The 17,503-nt window shown below is 34.6% G+C and overlaps 2 protein-coding genes, 1 long non-coding RNA gene and 1 pseudogene across 3 annotated transcripts; all 4 read left to right on the top strand.

Moving 5' to 3' along the window:
- Positions 1-1,024, top strand: LOC18035767 (protein MIZU-KUSSEI 1). Its single transcript, XM_006427972.2, has one exon. It carries the CDS (start codon positions 110-112, stop codon positions 860-862), a length of 753 nt encoding a protein of 250 aa, XP_006428035.1. The 5' UTR covers positions 1-109; the 3' UTR covers positions 863-1,024.
- Positions 1,025-1,891: 867 nt separating this feature from the next.
- LOC112096842 lies at positions 1,892-2,592 on the top strand. The gene is made up of 3 exons (XR_002904682.1): positions 1,892-2,087; positions 2,196-2,233; positions 2,417-2,592. It is a non-coding gene; the product is annotated as an uncharacterized LOC112096842 (long non-coding RNA).
- A 5,310-nt stretch (positions 2,593-7,902) lies between these two features.
- On the top strand, positions 7,903-9,820 carry LOC112097014 (annotated as a pseudogene).
- A 3,971-nt stretch (positions 9,821-13,791) lies between these two features.
- Positions 13,792-16,337, top strand: LOC112097013 (inactive disease susceptibility protein LOV1-like). Its single transcript, XM_024181272.1, has 2 exons — positions 13,792-15,993; positions 16,128-16,337. Exon 1 carries the CDS (start codon positions 13,792-13,794, stop codon positions 15,982-15,984), a length of 2,193 nt encoding a protein of 730 aa, XP_024037040.1. The 3' UTR covers positions 15,985-15,993; positions 16,128-16,337.
- Positions 16,338-17,503: the final 1,166 nt, after the last annotated feature.

Below are 17,503 nucleotides of genomic sequence, written 5' to 3'. Positions count from 1 at the left end.
ATTACCTAACTCGACTTCCTATCCCTTCATTCTTGCTCTCTTTTCTGTCTTTCTGCGCGTCCTTCATGCATGAGGCCCTCTCCATTTCTTGGTTCATCAACATCCGTTAATGGGGGAGCCAAAGTCTAGGGACAGCGCCGCCTCCAAAGATGACTCTCCGACTTCGTCAGCTCCTTCAACACCAGCCGCGCCGCCTTTACCACGCCAACCTTTATCACTTGTGCAACCATCTCAAAAGAAGAAGAACAGACCTAAGATGTTCCGTGTCTTTCGATCTGTTTTTCGGTCGTTCCCCATTGTCTCCCCAGCCATGTGCAAGATGCCGGTCTATCCCGGCGGATTACCAGACATCCGGACGCCATCCAGCAGTAGCCGGAAGGTCACGGGAACGTTATTCGGGTACCGGAAAGGTAAGGTAAGCCTATCTATTCAAGAAAACCCTAAATGTTTGCCTACGGTAATCGTTGAGCTTGCCATGCAAACGAATGTGTTGCAAAAGGAAATGGGTTCAGGAATGGTGAGAATCGCCCTGGAATGTGAAAAAAGGCCCGAAAAGGATAAAGTGAAGCTATTAGAAGAGCCATTGTGGAGTATGTTTTGTAATGGCAAAAAGACTGGCTATGGGGTTAAAAGAGAAGCCAATGACGAGGATTTCCACGTTATGGAGCTACTCAGGCCTGTGTCCATGGGCGGTGGGGTGCTGCCGGGAAACTCCGACGCCGAAGGCGCGGATGGCGAGTTGGCCTATATCCGGGCCCATTTCGAACGTGTCGTGGGCTCGAAAGATTCGGAGACACTGTACATGTTGAGCCCGGAAGGGAATAATGGGCCTGAGCTCAGCATCTTCTTCGTGCGAATTTAACACGTGTTAGCCGCGAACATTGAGGGGTCCTCCTGGTAATAGATATATGTAGATTTAATTAGGTGATTGGTGGGTAGAGATGAAACTGATTGATGGATTAGGGTTTCCAATAAGGTGTACCAAAAGAGGAGACTAAAGAGACGTCAATTTTTTCTAATCGGTAATGGGGTTTAATTTTTTTTTTTTATTTTTTATTTGTGGAAATTGAATTTGCTTCTTTTGGTCTACGGTTGTATTTGTATAGCTGTGTTGTGAGAGGAAAAAAGAATGCAATTAACATTTTCTGATTTTCTTTCGAAGACTTAATCGATTGTGTTTGTATTACAATGTAAAAACTTTTTTTTTTAATTAGAAACTTCTATAGCAAAATTACATAATACAGTTTTAGTTCAATAATAAACACCAAGATCTAATTTATAATACTAATGAGTCAACGATTTTATAAGCTAACAATAAATAAATGCACGTTCCACCAAATATATCTCTTTAGCTCTTTTAAATCACTTTTTCTTCCTATTGTTGATTTTTTTTTTAAATTGACACAATGATAAATATTCAACAAATGAAAATCAACCTTTTTATATTATGAAGTTTTTCAAATTTGAAACTTTAGAGATATCATATTTGAAAGAAATCTAGGCACCACATATTTTTAACTTTACAAATATCACAGTTATAAATAATTTTATATAAATTAATGCGTACAAATTGATATAGTATGAAGAATTAGTTAAAAATTTAATAATAAATATATTTTTTAAATTATATGGGCTCACAGTAATTTTATACAATTAATTAATTTATGTCACATTAATTTATATAAATAAGGGTTGTGACTTTACCATTACTCATTTACAATGAAATTTATGTGGCCCCTTTTTTAAAATTAAAAAGGAAAAAATTGGTAACAAAACATTCCAATCATTCTACTAAGAAAGTAGAAACAATGACTTCATCCTTTGTCAATAAAAAAATGGCCAATGCCATAAACGTGTTGCAATAAAATAGTAGTAACATAAAGTTGATGCAATAATATATTGAAAGCACATGGGCCACGGGCTCCTCGCCTTCCATTTATTCAAAGATTTCAGAGTCTCACTTCATGCTCGTATCACTTGTTTCTAAAAACCCAGAAAGAATATGTGTTTCATGGAAGTTGCTCAAGATCTGAGGAGGAGATTTCTCCAGATGATTTATGCTATCATAGGAAGCAGGCTTTCTAATGGTAAATTGGAAACTACATTTTTTTTTTTAATTTTTTTTCTTGGTTTTGTTTTTTTCTTTGTTTAGTTTTAGCGTAATTAATTTCGATTATTTCTTTTCTTTCGCTCAGAAGTAAACCAAGATGGGGAAGAGCCCAGGTTGACACAGGTCGGTTGCTCTAATTTACTATTGAAATAGATAATTACAGTACGGCACCAATTAAAATTTTTGTTAAATTTCCCCAGATTTTATATTTTATTTAAATTTCTAAAATTACAATAAAATTTGCGAAATATAGCCAAAAAAAAAATTTTTTGATGGGTATAGATTTTTATTGTTGTTGAATTGCAGAAAGTAACAGTTAAAGAAAGAGGCATAGTTTTAAAAGCAGCAAGGGGTCCCCAGGGCCGGGGAATTCCCAGAGGTCCTCCGGCTCAGACCAATTAACCATCATCGAAATCTCATCATCACATTCACATAAAGTTTGGTAGTTGTTGTTTCTTTTTTTATTTTTTTGGGATTAAATGAAATGTTATTAAATGAAATGTTTAAACTTTGTAATAAATTTACGAGTATTAAAATTAAGTTATGGGAAATTTATTTATGTATTTACAGTAATGATTTAATGGATGCTATTACTTTTAGTTATAATAAGGGTGATATTATCAAGTAATATTATCTGGTTAATCACATCAAATGTATACTTACTAGCCATATAATGCGGTTGTCATGAAGAAAGAGTGGTTTAATGATTTGATTTGTATTATTTTTTGGTCAAATTTAGAAATGCCATTAGGCCCATTACTTCTTGTCTTATAGAGAGTTGTAAACTTGTAGTTATATGGGTGGAGAATTTTTTTTGGTTTCAGATAAGGTTGCACTCGTTGTAGTTGGTAGCTCGTTCTAGTTTATTTTCTTTCTTTCTTTCTTTCTTATTTTCTAACTATAGATTCTTGTTGTTACCTGATACCCCTTTCTATCTCACACACACACACATGTTGGGTTTGAAAACAAATTGCAAGATAATTTAATTTTTATATCTTTATCCTATCTTTAGTTTCAAGAGATAAGAGGAAAGAGAAAAGAGGAAAAAGAAGAGAAGAAAGAAGGGTGAATTTCAATTTTATTTTTTGGTTTGATATGAACTTCATCTCTTTTCTTCTTATTGTTTTCTCTTCCCCTTCTTTAATCTTCTCTCCTCTCCTCCCTCTTTTAATTTATTCAAATCAAACATGCCGTTAATATTCGACTAGGAGTGAGAACATATCAAATTGGTTCATTTTCAGAATCGAAATCCTATTAGTGAAATAAACCAAACTGTATTAAGTTCGATCGATCTACATATAGCTTTTCAATTTTTGTGTATTTTTCTAGGCTGGTTAGATGTGATACTAATAACTGAATTGAATTGATTGATTCTAAAATAAAATAGTAAAATTCTTCCGTTCACTTATATTTTGTTGTCTATGACTGTAATTTACTTCAATACACGTAACAGCATGCATTTAATACATATTTTCTAGAATATTTGGGCACAACCTATTCGAATATATATACCTTTTTAAATTGATCTAGCTGAATATAATAAAATCGATCTAGCTGAATATAATAAAATCCTAATTTTGAATATATAATAGAATTGTAACTTATTCAGAAGAAAAAAAAAAAGATTTACTTCCTCAACTACTTTTCATTTTCCTTTTCCTTGACCATGAGGGAGGTCTTTGATAATTAAAAAAAAAAAAAAAAAACATCCCTGCTATCAAGGGAGCTGTAGAATTACACAATTTTTAAATCAATCAAAAGTCAAAGTTCAAAAGCAAGCGCCAGCAAATTTTGATAATCATAATCAGGGAGACATGGATTTGCGCACCGGATTATTTTCAGAGAGGTTGAAAAGGGCAGTGGCAGGTGAAGAAGGAACGTTGCTGTTGCCGGTTGCTTGGGTGTCTTTTTGACTTCAATCTCTGCAGATTGTTGGATAACATATTGAAGTTTGTGATGCCTCAATAATCCGCACTGAGGGAAATTATGCTTAAAGATTTTGCACAAAGGAAAATTGCAATTCATGATTACCTCAGAAACAAGAGGTATTTGATTGTGCTTTACGATGTCTTTACAAACGATGTGTGGGATTATCTTGGAGAAGCACTTCCAGATCATCAGAAGGGAAGCAGGGTTTTGGCAATGCTCACATGTACGGATGAAATCTTCATCTTGGGTAGATTGGAAGAGAGATGATACATCTTGATTCAGCGCCCGCTGGACCACTGAGAGCTACATATCGAGAAAGGCCTTTGGTCTTCTTGTACTATGGAAGCAAGTCACAGCAGAAAATATAAAGCTCATGCTATATACAAAATTGGTCTCTACTCTTCTCTATCTCAGAGTCACCTCAACATTTGAAATTGAGCTATATTTATTTGTCTGGCTTTTCTGAATGTTTTGAGATCTCCACATCGCAATTGTATCAGTTGTGGGTAGCTAAGGGTTTCATTCCTGACATCAGTGAGAAAACTGCCGAGGAGTACTTTGGACAACTAATCAGTAGAGGTTTCATTATTGTAAAGAAGAGAAGAGCTAGAGGCAAAATTAAAGCATGCTACATTTCAGCAATCACATGGGGTATGATCGATTCAGTTGCTCAATTTGTAGAGTTTATCCATTTGGCACCTTATCCAAGTCGAGAAAATAGATCGTTAGACAATTTTAAACGGCTTTCCGTTTTTGAAGCCCCGACTAATTCGGATTCTTGGAAGCATTTTGGCAACATTCCTCCATTCTTTGTTGCACCTCACTTTGGATCGTTGAACTGAGCTTATCAAATACTGAACTGAGGAATGATCCGATGCCAACACTGGAATAGCTACCACATCACCAAGTCCTCAAGCTGAAGAAGAACTCATTTATTGGCAGAATGCTTGTTTTTGCGGTTCTGGTTGTTTTCCGTGCCTTAAGGTTTTGCATCTGAAGTCAATGTTCTGGCTACAGGAGTGGATTGTGGAGTTCGAAGCCATGCCAAAACTTGAAAGATTAATAATCAACCCTCGTGCTCACTTGAAAAGGCTTCCTGAAGAACTCTGGCGCACAAAGAGCTTAAACAAGCTGGAGTTATGGTGGCCCCGTTGCGAGCTGAGAAAAGCGCTGCGGAAATTTGAGGACAAAGAGCAGTACCACATCCAGATGTATCCTTATGGAGTTTAATTAGTATGGGGTAAGCTTTTATTCTCATCTAACGTACCTTCAACCTTTAATCACTGCACAACTATTTCTGTTTGTATGTCTGTGTGTGTGCGCGCGCACGTTGTGTAATCCTTTCTTCATTGCAGTTGTCTATGCGCTAACAAGGCCTTATGCTGCCGGTGAATTTTAGGAATTTCTTTAAAGTACTGGTGCCTTGGATTATTGTTTTCGATTGGTTTTGCTATTATTGGATTCACTTGTATATATTGTGCCTGGTTAACCCATGTTGCTTATGATTTCATCACTACTAAAGCCTTGTCTGAACGGCTTATACCTAACGTCTTGAACAGGGAATCTTCAACCCATGTCATATGCTGTCATGCTGATTTATGGAGTGTTACCATTTCCGTGGCATATATATATATATATATATATATATATATATATGAGTTAATTGGTAATTTTTTTAAGAATAATTGATTAATTTGCAATTTTCTTATTAAAAAATTAAATTGTAATTAGAATAAAATGATTGGTAGTGTTTGCTGAAGACCAGTGGTTTTGATAGTGCATAGAAGACTGTTGATAATAATAATAATAATAATAATTTAGAAGGTGATGTTAGTGACATTATGAGAGTGACATTTTTGCTTGAAAATATTTCTAGTTAATCCATTATTTTGGTTCAATTTAACGGGCATTCTGGAACATTATGTTTGCAATTGCTCGCCATATAGCGGAGCTATCAAGATTCAAGAGAGAGAAGTTGAATGTTTTGAGTTGGTATTATTTTATATTCAAATTTAGAGATGCCATTAATTGTCTAGTTGGAGTCATAGATGTGGAGATGTTTTTGGTTTTAACTAAAATAATGCTCTACGGTCGTGACGTTGGTTGATATGCCAGTTTATTTTATTTCTTTCTTGTTTTATGTCTATTAATATTCAATTCTTGTTACCTTATATCCCTTATAGCCAAATAAATAAAGATCGTTTATATTTCTTCGGCGAAATTACACAATAGTAATTCCTAACAAAATCTATTAATCAAATCGTTCGATTATAATGGACTATAAATTCTGATTTTGTTTAGGAATTTTTAACAGAACAAATGATTATTAAGCAGATCACTTGAATGTGTCAAATTTTTTAAACTCAAATCCATTTATTTTGTAACGAATTGTCTTGACTCAAATGGTCATTTCTTAATAACTTTTATGCGTAACGATGTGCTATGGTATTATATTAAGTTGTATCTAAGTTAATATAATATTCCTACGTCAAAGTCAAATTAATCGATCCGCGTACACATTTTGTCCCGATAGGGAATAAAAGAAGGCAAATGATTGATTGCAATTGACATTCATTATTAGCTTTTATTTATTTGCCTCCAATAACATATTAATTAACATATATATAAAATAAATGAAACCCAATTTTATGTTACATTTTTTTTTTTATTTATGGTTTCTGCTTTTATTCATTTCTTCTCATATAATTATCAGGTTTCCCTTTTACCATCGCATTCTGCTGATAATCGAACACCCGCACTTTTGCCAACGTGCATTTATTTATTTCTTCAAAGCTAAAATCAGACTTAAATATATATCAAAATTTAAACTTTGGGTGCATTTACTAAACGCCCTCCACTACCTCCCAATTTTCGTGAGGCAGGTCCTTGATAATAAATTCTCTGCACTTTCTCCGAATTATTCAAATAAAAAATGACTTCATTTTGTTTTATTTTTTAAAGTTTTATCTTATGAGTTAATAATGAAGTGAGTTCTTGTCTGTCTCTCGCTGTAGCTTCATAATATGATTACTAGCTAGGCACGAGCATATTCTGGTTTAATATATAATAATTATAATTTCCTAGTATAAGTAGCTTATTAATTTTATACGTTATTAATTAAATACTAGGAAAATGAGTACAACACCCTCATGTTTTCCTGACATTAAGTGCTATCCTGTTAAAATATCACGTTTATGGATGGGAATTGTCAAGGGTAATTTATTTTATTTTCAGTTAGTACTTTAATGTACATAGGTGTGAGAATTGTTCTTGCAGCAACCTTGTTATCTCTTGATGATCTTTGTTTGATCTCCCTGCTTCTGGCTGATATTGCCCTAGTTTTATTAGTTGAGAGGGAGACATGGACTTGCACATCGGATTATTTTCAGAGAGGTTGAAAACGCTATTAGCAGGTGAAGAAGGAACGCTGCCGTTGCCGGTTGCTGCAAAGGAACATATTCAGAACCTTCAAACTGTAATTGAATCCATTTCTCATTCTTTGGAAGCGGATTATAAAGTCGACCTGACTAGGCTTCTTCTTCGGATTGAATTTGGAGCTGACACTACTCTTATCAAATCTTGAGCTCATTCTGAAGGAAACCAATTACTTGGTCCGTGAATCTGAGATAGTCATTGACACGTTCATTATGAGCAACATGCAACCAGATGGTGATCAAAGCTGTTTCAAGGAGCTGTACGCTATTCTCGTAAGACTTGAAAGTAAATTCATTGATATTAAACAACAGTTGCAGCCAGTTCTGCCCCTCCACAACTTCAGTTTCAGTGTATGGATGGGAGAGCTGAAAAATAAATGTTCGTTACGTCTTCAGAGAGACAACATGGTGAGTTTACAGGATGATGTGATGGAGGAGTTGTTAGATCAATTGGTAGAGGGACCATCTCAGCTTTCTGTAGTTGCAATTATTGATAGCTGTGGGTTCGGCAGCACTGATTTTGCTGCACAGGCTTACAACAGCAATTATGTGAAAAGTTATTTTGATTGTCGTGCATGGGTGTCTTTTGATATCAATCGTGGCACAATGCTGGATAACATATTGAAGTTTGTGATGCCCCAACCTGCATTGAGGGAAATTATGCACAAAGATTTTGAACAAAGGAAAATGGCACTTCATGATTACCTCAGAAACAAGAGGTATTTGATTGTGGTTGATGATGTCATAGCAAGTGATGTGTGGGATTATATTGGAAAAGCACTTCCAGATCATCAGAATGGAAGCAGGGTTTTGGTAATGCTTTCTAATGATAAAATCTTTAGTTTGTGTAGATTGGAAAACGGGGAGATGATTCATCTTGATTCAGTGCCTGCTAGACCACTGAGAGCTACGTACCAAGAAAGGCCTTTGGTCTTCTTATACTACGAAAGAAATACATTAGCGCAAAATATAAGGCTCACATGGCTTATACAGAAATGGTCTCCACTATTCTCTATAGCAGAGTTACCATAACTTGTGCTGTCTTTATACAGAAATGGTCTCCACGATTCCCTTGAAATTGTGCCGTCTTTATTTGTCTGCCTTTGAGATCTTCACAAGGCAATTGTATCAGCTGTGGATAGCTGAGGGTTTCATTCCAGACAACAGCGAGAAAACTGCCGAGGAGTACTTAGAACCACTAATCAGTAGTGGTTTCATTGAAGTACAGAAGAGAAGAGCTGGAGGTACAATTAAAACATGCTACATTTCTTTGTTTACTCGGGGTGTGTTGGCATTAGTTGCTCAATTTGTAGAATTTGTCCATGTGGTCCCCTTTAAACTTCGAGCAGATAGATCATTAGAAAATTTTAAACGGCTTTCCGTTATTGGAACCCTTACTAATATCGATTATTGGAAGCATTTTGACACATACGTCCATTCTTTTTTGCACCTCGCCTTGGAACAATACTTCTCCAGGAATATCCATCCGGGATAAGTAAATTGTTACTTGTCAAGTACTTAAAATTGAATATCCCTTCTCTCAAACACCTGCCTTCATCACTTTGCAACCTTCTCAGCCTTCATACACTAGACATGCCAGCTAGCTACATACATCATACACCGGATGGCATTTGGAAGATGTACAAACTCCGGCATCTAAATTTTGGTTCAGTCACTCTGCCTGCACATCCAGGAAAGTTTTGTAGCTCCTTGGAAAATCTCAATTTCATTTCAGTCTTACACCCAAGCAGTTGTACTCAGGATATACTGGGGAGGCTACCTAGTCTTCAAACTCTTCGAGTACATGAAAATTTGAGTTCTTATCAATTTATGTTGTCTAATAGCCTTTGCGCATTGCTCCGCGTTGAATCATTGAAGTTGGTGGATGATCGCACGATAGTGTCACAGCCCTCATCAATGGTCCCGCCTGAATATCAGTTTCCTCCCAGGCTCGTCGAGCTGAGCTTATCTATACTGATCTGAGGGACGATCCGATGCCAACACTGGAAAAGCTACCACATCTCCAAGTCCTCAAGCTGAAGAAGAACTCATTTATTGACAGAAAGCTTGTTTGCAGTGCTGGTGGTTTTCCAAGCCTTAAGTTTTGCATCTGAAGTCAATGTCTTGGCTGGAGGAGTGGACAATGAAAAATGATGCCATGCCAAAACTTGAAAGCTTAATAATCAACCCTTGTGCCTACTTGAAAATCCTTCCTGAGGAGCTCTGGCGCATAAAGAGCTTCACCAAATTGGAGTTATGGTGGCCCCGTTTCGAGCTGAGAGAAAAGCTCCGGAAATTTGAGGACAAAGAGCAGTACCACATCCAGATATATCCTTATGGAATGTAATTAGTATGTGGTGAGCTTTTCTTCTCATCTAATATACGTTCAACCTTTTAATCACTTGTTTTCTAAGTTTATATATGCGTTTGTATTTTGTGATCTTTTCTCTGATTGCATAACTATTTTTGTTCAATCTTCATTGCAGCTGTCCATGCACAAACAAGTCCTTGAGATCCTGGAGAAGTTTTAGGGATTTCTTTAAAGTCTTAGTGGTTGGATTATTGTTTTCAATTAGTTGATTGCGGTATCATATCTACTGAAGCCTTGATGATTCGGTTTGGTAATGGATGTCTTGGACATGTATTCTTCATTGTATTATTTGTATCTAAAGTCTTCAACAGGGAATCTTCAATTTTATATGATTTCATTGCATTTAATTTGTGCAATGAAATGGTTTGTTAAATTCATTTAATATCCTATCGATTGAAATTGCATTTATTTTCATATGGTCATGCTGATCTGTAGAGTGTATAGTTATAATTATAACAATGTTTTTACTAAGTAAACCTATTAAGCTCATAAATAAAACCAAAATTTAAATGTTTAAATTTATTTCATACCAAACATTAACTAAATTATTTTCCAGTCATTTTCTAACGATCAAACTCATTATGCGTAGTCATTTCAACTTTACCATTTCGTTTTTAGTCAAGCAGTGATAAATTGTTTATATTTTTTTAGGTCAAATTACACAATTTGAACTCCTTAAAAAATTTCGATTATCAAAATGCTCAATTATAATGGACTATACGTTCTCATTTCGTTTGGGAATTTTAGTAGAACAAACGAATAATTATTAAACAGATTGTCTGAATGTGTCAAAATTTCCAAACTTAATTCCATTTATTTTATATCAAATCGTCATGACTCAAATTGAGATTAAGGCTGTGAGAAGACAATTAAAATGCTTTGGAATTGATGTACCCTCTCTTCTAGTGTTTTTGAATATTACTTCTCTTTTTGAATTTTCTCAAAAATTAGTTGAGACCAAAAAGCCACAGATTTACTTCTTGCTTGACAAATTAATCAGTTTAGTATTAACCCTTCCTTATTCAAAAGAAACAACAAACAGAGCATTTTCTGCTATAAAATTGATTAAGACAACACATCAAAATAAGGCGTATAGTGATTTTTTTTTCTTTTTTAGATTGTATGATTGTCGATGTTAAAAGAGAAATTTTAGATAATATCAACTCAGATTCGATAATATATGAATTTTTTAAAAAAAAATTTGGTGATACAAATTGAAATTCAATTTTTTTTTAATTTACAATTTTCTTTTATTATCAGTTTTCTGCTTATATATCTTATTTCAATAGTTTCTTTTGTATAGAACAAATAGTTTGAGAAATAAATTTAATTAAAAAAATCCAACCACCCAAAAAATATTGCTACCTTCGCCACTGATCATATTGAAATTACATGGGCTTATTGCTTTCATTGACTATTTCTGCTTTCAACGGCTGGGCATGCAGTCACTGCAAATTTGAAGATTTGAGTTTCACATTTTTATAACTTCAGCTCAAGTCCAATGAAGAATATTTGTTCAAATGGAGAAACTTGCTTAAGATCTGGAGAAGGGATTTTTCCAGGTGATTGAAGCTGTCAAAAATTAATGTTGCAGAACTTCTAATGGTAATTGGAAATTATGCAAACCCAATTTTATGTTACATTATTTTATTTTTTACTTTTTTTATTTATTTCTTCTCAGACAATTATAGATAATTATCAAGGTTTCTTTGGTATTTTTTTTAAACAGTACTTTTGCCAACGTGTCTTTATTTATTTCTTCAAGCTAAAATCATCAGATTAAAATATATTTTCAAATTTAAATTTCAGGTTCATTTACTAAAACGCCATGAACTACTTTCCAATTTCGGTTAGGGAGGTCTTTGCTAGTAAAAGCATCCTTGCTATCAAACCCTGCCATCAAAATGTCAATGAATTATTCAAAAAGAAGGAACTCGATATTTTACTGCAAAATTAAATGAACCTTTTTATTGCTCATTCCTATGAAATTTTTGACACACAATATGGAATACCTAAGATTAAAGAATACTCTAATTGATAATGGTTATGTGTACATTATTGTTCATTCTACTGTAAAATGAACTTGTTTCTAAGTTATCGGGTACATATTTATCTGACTTCCTTTTCTTGAGATATGTTTTTGGTAGAGCTATTGAATCTGATAATGATTACGTATAATTCTTGGCCAAACCATTAGTGTCACTCTTAAATAATTATTTCCATTTATTTTTTAGCTTCCTCCATTCTCACGATTTGAATTTTGGGTAGACAGACGAAGAAAACCATTCGAAAACCACTCAACCAAACCTTTGCTGCCATTTCTTTCATGAATAGCTATATATGTTCTTTTCTTAAATCAAGGCCTTCAATTTCGTTTGCTTCTCTCCTTTTCTTATTCCTAGCTTGCTCTGGCAAAATCATTTTTTCCATCAATCTAAAGTAATCGGCTTATTATGATATCATAATATTGGCATCTTGTTCTTTTCTTGAACCAGGATATTTGGTACTCGCTTTCACCTTGGAACTAATGCTTAAATACTTTTTCCTAGTTGTTTCGCTTTGCATTTTCCTTTTGATCCAGATCACTTTTCAATTCTGTTAAAAAATAGCCATTTCATTGTTCGATTGTCTAGCTTGGTGGTGTAGTTGACATTGCAGAAGATCTTGAGGTCCTTGATTATAAAGGAACAAGAGGTATTTTCATTTTGTAATCAATTTTTTATCTTATAGTTAGTTCTCTCAATTATTCCTTAGTTCTCTGAATTATTCGCCCCAAAAAAATAAAAAAGTTGTATCTTATGAATATTAACGGTGATATTATATATCCTTATATCGATTCCATCTTTAGATATAGGTCCTGTTTGTGATTGAAGTGTTGTAGCTTTTTTAAGTTGCAGCTGCTGTGAAAAAAAAAGTTATAATTATGAAATAAAAGTTCATAATATATAGTGAATATAAATTTTAAATAAGAATTTTGACAAAATTATTAAAGATATAATAGATTTTCTATCATTCAAGTAAAAAATTATATCAAAATAGCTTTCAAGTTACAACAACTAGTATTTACTAAACACTTTAGTACTGTAATTTAAAAGTTACAACTGTCCAACCTTAATTTCAAACGCACTTATAATATGAGGTTTCTAGGAAAGGCTTTATTGACCTTACGTGGGGGTTAGCAGCCGCCCTCCAGATTGCTTAGGGATAAAGTTCAAAATTTTAATGTTCATTTTTGTTAATCACCAATTGGTTTTCAGAGCAACATAACAATTTTTACTTCAAAACTCTGTAGTTAAGCTTGCTAAAGCTGGGGCATCCCGTAGGCTTTATATTTTTTCTAGATTACTTTCAAATACTTTGGGTTCTCCTAATTTTCATAATATCAAATGATAAAAAATCTCTTCCACAATGTGAGTTCTTGTCTTTCCCCGCTTTATCTTCGTCAGTGACCTTAATCTGATTACTAAGTACAAGCATAGCCTGGTTAAATAATTTTTATTAAATGTCTTATTAACTTTCTGAATTAATTTCTGCCTCATGCTTGCTACGTTCTTAAAATATTGCTGAACAAATGAATGTGCCACAAATTTGCTATGTCTTGTTGTGCTTTGATTCCCCTGATTCTGGATGATTCTCGGTTCCAATTTTTAGTAGTGAGAGAGGGAGATATGGACGTGCACCTTGGATTACTTTCAGAGAGGTTGAAAAGGCTATTAGCAGGAGAAGAAGGAACGTTGCCGGTTGCTGCGAAGGAACACATCCAGAAACTTCAATCGGGAATTGAATCCATTTCTTATTCTTTGCAAGCGGATTATAAAGTCGACCTGACTAGGCTTCTTCTTCAGATTGATGCAGAAGCTGACATTAGTCTATCAAATCTTGAGCTCATTTTGAGGGAAATCAAATACTTGGTCCATGAATCTGAGAGAGCCATCGACACGTTCATTATGAGCAACGTGCAACCAAATGGTGATCAAAGCTGTTCCAAGGAGCTGTGCGACGCTCTTATGGGACTTCAAAGTAAATTCATTGATATTAAACAACAGCTGCAGCAAGTTCAACCCTGCTACAACTTCGATTTCAGTGCATGGATGGAAGAGCAGAAAAATAAATATTTGTTACATCTTCAGAGGGAGAACAGGGTGAGTTTTCAGGATAATGCGATGGAGGAGTTGTTAGATCAATTGATAGAGGGACCACCTCAGCTTTCTGTAGTTGCAATTATTGATAGCTGTGGGTTCGACACTACTGATTTTGCTGCAGAGGCTTACAACAGCAATTATGTGAAAAGTTATTTCGATTGTCGTGCTTGGGTGTCTTTTGATGCGAATCTCGGCACATTATTGGATTACATATTGAAGACTGTGATGCCTCATTCTGCATTGAGGGAAATTACACATAAAGATTTTGAGCACAGGAAAATGGCACTTAATGATTACCTCAGAAACAAGAGGTATCTGATTGTGCTTGAAGATGTCTTTACAAAGGATGTCTGGGATTATCTTGGAGAAGCACTTCCAGATCATCAGAACGGAAGCAGGGTTTTGGCAATGCTGGCTTGTACTGATGAAATCTTCAGCTTGTGTAGATTGGAAAGCGGAGAGATGATTCATCTTGATTCAGTGCGCGCTGGACCACTGAGAGCTACGTATCGAGAAAGGCCTTTTGTCTTCTTATACTACGGAAGCAAGTCTTTAGCAGAAAATATGAGGCTCACATGGTTTATACAAAAACGGTCTCTACTTTTCTCCGTCGCAGAGTTACCTCAACACCTGAAATTATGCTGCCTTTATTTGTCTGCCTTTCGGGATGTCTTCGAGATCTCCACGAGGCAATTGTATCAGTTGTGGATAGCTGAGGGTTTCATTCCGGACAACAGCGAGAAAACTGCTGAGGAGTACTTAGAACAACTAATCAGTTGCCGTTTCGTTCGAGTAAAGAAGAGAGGAGCTGGAGGTAAAACTAAAGCATGCTACATTCCTATATTTACGCGGAATATGTTGGCATTCGTTGCTCAGTTTGTAGAATTTATCCATATCGTCTGTTATCAAATTCGAGAAAACAGATCACTGGAAATTACTAAACGGCTTTCCATTTTTGAAGCCCTGATTAATTCCGATTCTTGGAAGCATTTTGACACATTCCTCCGTTCTTTCTTGCACCTCACTTTGGATAGATCAGATCGGGTTTCCCTTGAATATTGCAATGCAATTTGCAAAAATTTCAAATTCCTTGTTGTATTAGATTTAGGAACAATAGTTCTCGAGGAATATCCCACAGGAATAAATCACTTGCTTCTTCTCAAGTACCTGAAATTGAATATCCCTTCTCTCAAACACCTGCCTTCATCACTTTGCAACCTTCTCAAACTTCGTACACTAGGCATGCCATCTAGCTACATACATCATACTCCAGATGACATTTGGAAGATGAACGAACTCCGGCATCTAAATGTTGGTTCAATTACACTGCCTGAACATCCAGGAAAGTACTCTAGTTCTTTGGAAAATCTCAATTTCATTTCAGCCTTACACCCCAGCAGTTGTTCTCGGGATATATTGGGGAGGCTACCTAGTCTTCAAACTCTTCGAGTACATGGAAATTTGAGTTCTTATCAATCTATGTTGTCCAATAGCCTTTGCACACTGCTCTGCCTTGAATCATTGAAGTTGGTGAATGAACTCGCGATAGTGTCACAGCCCTCGTCAATTGTCCTGCCTGAATATCAGTTTCCTCCCAGGCTTGTCGAGCTGAGCTTGTCTAATACTGAACTGAGGGATGATCCGATGCCAAAGCTGGAAAAGCTACCACATCTCCAGGTCCTTAAGCTGAAGAAGAACTCATTCATTGGCAGAAAGCTTGTTTGCAGTTCTGGTGGTTTCCAAAGCCTTAATGTTTTGCATCTAAAGTCAATGTTTTGGCTGGAGGAGTGGATCATGGAGAATGATGCCATGCAAAATCTTGAAAGCTTAGTAATCAACCCTTGTGCCTGCTTAAAAATCCTTCCTGAGGAGCTCTGGCAAATAAAGAGCTTAACCAAATTGGAGTTACGGTGGCCCCGTTTCGAGCTGAGAGAAATGCTACGGAAATTTGAGGACAAAGAGCAGTATGATATCCAGATATGTCCCAATGGAATGTAATTAGTACGGGTAAGCTTTTCTTCTCATCTAATATACATTCAACCTTTAATTAATCACTTGTTATTTAAGTTCATATATGTGTTTTTTTTTTTTAATAATCTTTTCTTCATCGCGCAACTATTTCTGTTCAATCATCATTGCAGCCTTACGATGCTGGGGAAAGGGATTTCTTTGAAGTACTGGTGCCTTGGATTATTGTTTCCAATGAGTTTTCTAGTATTGGACTCGCATGTATATTTATGCCTAATTAACGTTCGCTTGTTGTTTGTGATTTCATAACTACTGAAGCCTTGACTGAATGGTTTGGTAATGATTGTCTTGGACATGTATTCTTCATTGTATCTAAAGTCTTGAACGGGGAATGTTCGGTTCGGTCTCATGTAATGTTGTTGCATTTAGAATGTGCAATGAAATGGTTTGTTATATCCATTTAATATGAGCTTATTGACTTGAATTGCATTTCTTTTCATGTGGTCATGCTGATTGGTGGAGCGTTAACATTTTCCATGACATTGAATTATTGATTCTTAGCATTTTGAATGTGAAGACAATCACAAAGTAATTTTCTTATGAGTTAATTCGTAAATTTTTATTTGGATAATCATATGGAGACTTAACACTCTACTTTATCAATAAAGAGAAGAGGTATCAATACCAATTCAACTAAAAAGTTATTAATATTTTGTAAAAGAGTATTTGTATCAAAATTAAGATAATATAGCTTTATTAATTGTTGCACATTCAAATTATAGGCAAACATTTTAGTCAAATCAGTTAATCTTCTTAATGGAATTGTAGGAGTGAACTAGACCAATTGATCCTTTTTTTAATAAATAAAATCATCCATTTTAATTTAGGATGGGACTATTTACATTCTAAAAAATACTCTAAACGCTCATTTATTTAGGACATTCATTCATTCTATTTAAAATAATTAACTTTTACTATGTACACTCCTAAAATTCTAAACATACCCTCAAAGCTTCCTCTTTGTTTCTTTTCATACATTCATAGCACCAAATCTAGGGGTGTTTATAATGCAATCTGATCCGCTCAATCTGTCAGATCTATAGAAATTCGATCCATAAAAATCCAATATGTGGATTGATGAATTAGATTGGAATAAAAATTTGATAATCCAATTGGTGGATTGGATATGGATCCACTTCTGTAAATTCGTAAAAATCCATGAATCCGCAAAAAAAATAAAAAAATTTATTTGCTTACAAAATAAAACTTGTAAATATGGCATTAGTATTTACTAATAAATAAATAAGTTAAAATATAGTTACATTAATATTATATTATATATTATCCGATAATATATAAAATAAAAAATAATTAAATAAACAAATATAGCTTCCTAAACAGTTAATTTTCATGTACTGATCTAAAAAAATCAAATATATTTATTTGCTAACAAGTTTTTAATCTTATAATTAATTAGTTCTCTGAATAATTAATCATTTTTTTCATAGTTTTATCTTATGAATTAATATTGGATGCGAGTTCTTGACTA

This window comes from Citrus clementina, unplaced genomic scaffold (genome assembly GCF_000493195.1).
Source record: "Citrus clementina cultivar Clemenules unplaced genomic scaffold, Citrus_clementina_v1.0 scaffold_7, whole genome shotgun sequence".
Taxonomy (NCBI): domain Eukaryota; kingdom Viridiplantae; phylum Streptophyta; class Magnoliopsida; order Sapindales; family Rutaceae; genus Citrus; species Citrus x clementina.
The sequence above is the reverse complement of the archived record's forward strand: the minus strand, read 5'-3'. Positions and strand labels throughout refer to the sequence as shown.